Raw genomic sequence first — 6,190 nt, 5'->3', positions numbered from 1 at the left:
CGGGAACCGGTCTGCATGTGGGATCCGAACCCTCGGTGGGAGCGCCGCCGCGCTTCCCAAGCGGCGCACTATAGCAGTGTGCCACCGGGCCGGCCCGAGGATTTTCTGGAGCTCTTCTGTTATTGATTTTTAATTTAATGTCATTGTGGTCAAAGAAGTACTTTGTGTGACTTGAATCTTTTTAAATTTATTGACTCTTGTTTATGACGCAGGACATAGTCTACATATTGATAAATTTTCTGAGTACACTGAAAGATAGTGTATTCTGCTGTTGTTAGCTGGAGCTTTATAAATGTCAATTAATTCAAGATGGTTGATAGTGTGGTTCAGGTCTTTTTTACCTTGATTGATTTTCCATTTACTTGTTCTATCAGTGATTGAGAATGGACATTAAATCTTTTACTGTAATTGTGGTTCTATTTTTCCTGGCAATTCTATCAGTTTTTGCCTCATGTATCTGGAACTTCTGATTTAGATGCATAAACATTTAGGATTATTTTGTCTTCTTGATTAATTAAGACTTTTATCATTATGAAATGACCTTTTTTTTTTTTTTAAAGATAGCTGGTAAGAGGATCTTAACCCTTGACTTGGTGTTGTCAGCACCAGGCTCTCCCAAGTGAGCTAACCAGCCATCCCAATACAGGGATCCAAACCCATGCCCTTGGTGTTATCAGCACCACACTCTCCCAAGTGAGCCACAGGCCAGGCCATGAAATCACCTTTTTTTAATCCCCAGTATTATTCTTAGCTCAAAAATCTACTTTTTCGATTAGTAGTAGCATGATATATCTTTTTCCATCCTATTACTTTTAACCTTTTTATGTTTTTATATTTAAAGTTTATTCTTATAGGTAGCATGTAGTTGAGTATTGCTTTTTTATTCCATATGAAAATTATTGCCTTTTAATTGGGGTGTTTAGACCATTTACATTTAATGTGATTATTGAGATGGTTAAGTTTAAGTGTGTCATCTTGCTGTTTGTTTTTTATTTGGCTTATCTGTTCTTTCCCCCTTTCCACTTTTTCTTTCTTCTTTTGGTTAATGTAATAATTTTTAGAACTCTATTTTATCTCCTTTTTTGGGTAGATTTTTTTAAATTTTATTTTATTTTATTTTATTTTGGATAGTTTTTTTGTTTTATTATTTTCATGGTTGTTTTAGGCTTTATAGTTTTGTCTGTAACTTAGCAATTTACCTTTGAGCGACTTCACAGCACTTCATGTGTAGAATGAAAACCTTATAGTAATGTGCTTCCATTTCTTCCCTCCTGGCCTTCATATTATAATTGTCATACATTTTATTTTACATACGTTATAAACTCCCCAATATGTTATTATTGTTTTTGTTTAAATAGTCAGTTATTTTTAGAGAGATTTATTTTATTTTATTTTATTTTTTTCCTTTTTTTTGTCTTTTTTCGTGTCCGGCAACGGATCGCAACCCTCAGTGTCGCACCCGTACTGGACCGGGACCGGCAACGGGATCGCAACCCTTGGTGTTGCTCCCACACCTCGCTCAGCCAGTGAGCAGCCGGTCTGTATGCGGGATCCCAACCCTCGGCAGGAGCGCTGCCGCACTCCCAAGCGGTGCACTGTAGCAGTGCGCCACCGGGCCGGCCCCTTTAGAGAGATTTAAATAATAAGTCTTATATATTTCCCAATGTAGTTATCCTTTTTATTGCTCTTCATTACCTTGTGTAGATCCGTATCTCCATCTAGTATCATGTTCCAGAAGGAAATAAAATGAAAATCCTTTAAAATATCTTGTAGTGCAGGTCTGCTAGTAATGAATTCTTCCAGCTTTTGAACATCTAAAAAAGTCTTTATTTCTAAAAGATATTTTGCTAGGTATAGAATTCTAGCTTGATCTTTTTTGGGTGGGTTTTTTTATTTTTCCATTAATTTAAAGCTGTTGCTCCACTATCTTGCTTTTTTTGCTTCCAACAAGAAATCTAGTGCTTTGCTTATCTTTGCTCCTCTGTACATGTCTGTGTGCTTGGCTGGCTTGTTTTTAGGAATTTCTCTTTATCATTGGTTTGATTATGATGTGCTTTGGTGTAGTTTTCTTCATATTTTCTTATGTTTGGGTTTGTTGAGCTTCTTAGATCTGTGAGTTTATAGTTTTTTTAAATTTGGAAAAATTTCTGCCATTATTTCTTCAAATATTTCTTCTATTTCTCCCTCTCCTTTGAGGACTTCAATTACATATATATTAGGCTGTTTGAACTTGCCCCACAGCTCATTTATGTTCTTTTAATTTTTATTGATTCTTTTTCCTCTGTGTGTTTCATTTTGGATAGTTTCTATTGCTGTATTTTCTTCTGTAATGTCTAATCTGCCATTAACCCCTGTACTGTATTTTGCATCCCAGACATTGTAGCTTTCTTTTTTTTTTTTTTTTTTCCCTTTTTGTCTTTTTTCGTGACTGGCAACGGATCACAACCCTCAGTGTCGCGCCGTACCGGACCGGGACCGGCAACGGGATCGCAACCCTCAGTGTTGCGCCCGCACCTCGCTCAGCCAGTGAGCGGGAACCGGTCTGTATGTGGGATCCGAACCCTCGGCGGGAACACCACCACGTTCCCTGCTACAGTGCGCCACCGGGCCGGCCCGTAGCTTTCATCTTTAGAAGTTCTATTTGGGTCTTTTTATATATATTTTCCTTGTCTTTACTTGACTTTTTGAACATATATTAAACAGTTACAATAACTTTTAGTGTCCTTCCCTGCTAATTCTAACATCTGTGTCTGTTCTGATTCTTCACCTAGCATTGGTGGTCTCCTCAGATACATGTGTTGGTCAGTGCTTTGTTGAATACTTAGGGGGAACTCTCTCCACATCTCTGGAGTTTTTCTTTGTGCAGCCCTCTTGCTTCTTTCATACCTTGTCCTATGGAGTCTAGCCGCCTTGTTCTGCTGAGGTACCCTGCTCTGTCTCAGCTTGGGAAATCTGCTGGGCTCTGCCTAGATTCCCCCTTCCTGTGATGTGACATGGAAAACTCAAGGTAGTCAGCTGGGACCGTGGTAGTTTGTTTTCTGTCAGAGTTCACTGTCCTTTGTCATCTGATACCAAGTGTCTTGCCAGCCATTGTCTGTATGTTTTGACTATTTCTTCTCATTGTTTTGGGTGGAAGGGTAAATTTGGTTCCTGTTGCTCTATCTTGTTCAGAAGCAGAAGTCCAACTTCTCCTATTTTGTCTTCTTTTTTCTTTTTTTAACTTAGTCATGTTTCTTAGGCAGAGGATGTACTGTTTTGACTCGCAGTTTGTGAATACACCCAAAGCTGAAAAAAAAATTTGTGTGGGGAAAGTATTTTCTGGAATGAGCTCAGTAGCCAACTTAATTTCTTCAGAAATTTTCTATCTAGAGCTGATAAACATTTCCATTTTGTTTTTAGAGAAGTTATTTTTAAATGGATCCTTTCTCAGTGGAGGGAAGAGCAAATGGTGGGGCCTGAATGCCCTAGGTTCAAACTGTGCCCTCAAAACTTCCCCCTCCCTAGTTAGGGGCACTTCTCCTGCCAGGACTTTAGAGGCTTTGCCTAGCTGTTGTAATGGCTGTATGATATCCTACCATATGAGGGCATTCAGTTTTAATTACTCCCAGCGATAAACATATGACTGTTAGCATGGTGTTGCACTGAGCCTCTTTGTATGTGTACCTTCGTGTGCATCTTCCTATAGGGAAGAATTCCTGGGCTGGGATTGCTGCTGATAAACATATGACTGTTAGCATGGTGTTGCACTGAGCCTCCTTGTATGTGTACCTTCGTGTGCATCTTCCTATAGGGAAGAATTCCTGGGCTGGGATTGCTGCTCACAGTGGGCCAGACTTAGATGTTGGTGGCTACTGTATGACTTCACTTTGAACCCCTTCATTACCTGGGATGACTTTGTGATCCTCTGCCCTAGTAGCGACAGCCAAAGGAGAGAGGTGTTTCTGAAGGGCTTTCCAAAAATGGTGACTGGTCCAGTGGGGAGGATGACACTCGTAGGGCCTCTGAGGTGCTGCCCCAGCCTGCTTATGTTTTCTTTCCCTAGATCCAGACAAAGACTGTAGCCCAGTGTGTTGAGTATTACTACATCTGGAAAAAAATGATCAAGTTTGACTGCGGCCGAGCCCCAGGGCTAGAAAAGAGGGTCAAGAGAGAGCCAGATGAAGTAGACAGGACAGAGGAAAAGGTAGAGGATCCAAGGGGGAGGTATCTGTAGTTCATTCCTGATCCAGGTGTCCACTCCCCATCCAAGTCGGAGGGTTGGGAGAGGTGTTCCTGAGGGAAGGGTTACCATGCAGAGTAAAGGGGTGTCCTTGCATAATGTCTCCCTTAGAAGGGTGGAAGGTCAGCCTCTTATGTCGGTTTTGTCCCCTCTGCAGGTCACTTGCAGCCCTCGGGAGAGACCCAGCCACCGTCCAACTCCCGAGTTAAAGATGAAGACCAAGAGTTACAGGAGGGAGTCCATCCTCAACTCCAGCCCAAATGCAGCCCCCAAGCGGACCCCTGAGCTGCCAGGGAGTGTGGAGAGTCAAGGTGTTTTTCCATGCAGAGAGTGTGAGAGGTACTCAGTCCTTTCCTGGAAATGCTGGCCCCCACCTCTGGCCTCAGCCCCCATGGTCCCATCCTTAGGGTGACCTACCTCCCTCCCTGCTCTGAACCCATGTCCTCTGGCGACTCCTCAGGGTGTTTGACAAGATCAAGAGTCGAAATGCCCATATGAAGCGGCACCGCCTTCAGGACCACGTGGAGCCCATCGTCAGGGTGAAATGGCCGGTGAAGCCCTTCCACATGAAGGAGGAGGAGGAGGAGGAGCTGGGAGCTGACATTGGCTCCCTGCAGTGGTGATTCTGGGTGGCAGCAAGTCTAGAGGGGGCTCTCCAGCCCTGTTGGCCTCTCTAGGGTATTTGGGGGACACCTCTCTGCCTCCCCCACTCTCCCTGTCCCCCATTGGCCAGCCCCACTAGCAAACATGGCAGGCATTCAGCCACAAATAGGCAGGAGAAACACAGTCATTGGACAACTATGAAGTCCCTGTCAGGTGGTGCCAGAGGCTCCATTCTTGTTAAGTTAATGGTCTCTCCCCTTCTTTCAATTCCACTTCTCCTAGAGCAAGGAAGGAGAGATCTGGGTAGTTCTTAAATCTTAGCCTCAGTTGTGGGGTTTGGTTACATTTGTTAGTTAAGGCCAAGACGTAGAGAATCAGTGGGAAAATACCTTGAGATCTCCAACATGTTGGGGCCCCCTTCCCTGTGGCAGGAGGTCTCTCTGCATTCTAGAATTCAGTCCCTAGTCTTGCAATGACTTGTACATTGTTAGGTGTTTTTTTTTTTTTCTTTTGTATTGTCTACTTGTAAATCTTATTAAATTGGGTTCTTGAGCAGCTGTCTTCTGACTTCCCTTCCTGTTGATCCAATAAAGGCTTTTGAGCCCCAGCCACTTGCTAAGACCATGGAGATGAGTAAGCTGAGTGCCTGCCTTGGAGGAGCTGGGGGCCTTGTGGAGAAGTTGGGCATTTTTTTTTTTTTAAAAAAAGATGACCAGTAAGGGGATCTTAACCCTTGACTTGTTGTTGTCAGCACCACGCTTTCCCAAGTGAGCTAACCAGACATCCCTATATATAGGGATCTGAACCTGTGGCCTTGGTGTTATCAGCACCACACTCTCCCAAGTGAGCCATGGGCCAGCCCCCAGAAGTTGGGCATATTAATTCGTACATTCATGAAGCAAACATTTATTATGCTCCTACTATAGTATGTACCAGATATTGCCAGGGATACAGTGAAGCAAGAGAGACAAGCCCCTTTCATCATGGAGCTTACATTTTAGGAATGGAAGGTAGCAGTAATACATAAGTGAATAGGTGATTTTAGATCATGATAGTAGGTATACTTTTGGCAATAAGTAATAGAAGAATAAGCATAGTTTTAAGCAACCATGACATTTGGTGTTTCCGGTGGCTCAGCAGTGACAGTGTCCAGCATCAGTATCTAGGCTGCTGCAGAGGCAAAAATAACCTCCTCTGGCATCAACATCCAAACCTGCAGAGGGGGCAGAAAAGAGAGCACAGCCCTCCCTTCCTCGTGTCCATTTTTAAGGGTGAGGAAATCCCAGCAGACAGCCCCTAATGGCTCATGGGCCAGGACAGTGCTCATTTCTAAACTGATTCCTTGCAGCAGGAAGGTAAATGACCACA

At 43.2% G+C, this 6,190-nt stretch overlaps 1 protein-coding gene across 1 annotated transcript in view; it reads left to right on the top strand.

The window, feature by feature from the left end:
- Nucleotides 1–5,377, top strand: part of ZNF541 (zinc finger protein 541) — a 31,544-nt gene extending 26,167 nt beyond the window's left edge. Inside the window, exons 13-15 of the mRNA XM_008586046.1 lie at nucleotides 4,043–4,183; nucleotides 4,377–4,558; nucleotides 4,680–5,377. Coding sequence (XP_008584268.1) covers nucleotides 4,043–4,183; nucleotides 4,377–4,558; nucleotides 4,680–4,842 — 486 coding nt within the window. The 3' untranslated portion in view covers nucleotides 4,843–5,377. The remainder of the gene's footprint in view (nucleotides 1–4,042; nucleotides 4,184–4,376; nucleotides 4,559–4,679) is intronic.
- Nucleotides 5,378–6,190: the final 813 nt, after the last annotated feature.

This window comes from Galeopterus variegatus, unplaced genomic scaffold (assembly GCF_000696425.1).
Source record: "Galeopterus variegatus unplaced genomic scaffold, G_variegatus-3.0.2 Scaffold3811, whole genome shotgun sequence".
Classification (NCBI taxonomy): domain Eukaryota; kingdom Metazoa; phylum Chordata; class Mammalia; order Dermoptera; family Cynocephalidae; genus Galeopterus; species Galeopterus variegatus.
This window is presented reverse-complemented; position numbering and strand designations above follow the sequence as displayed.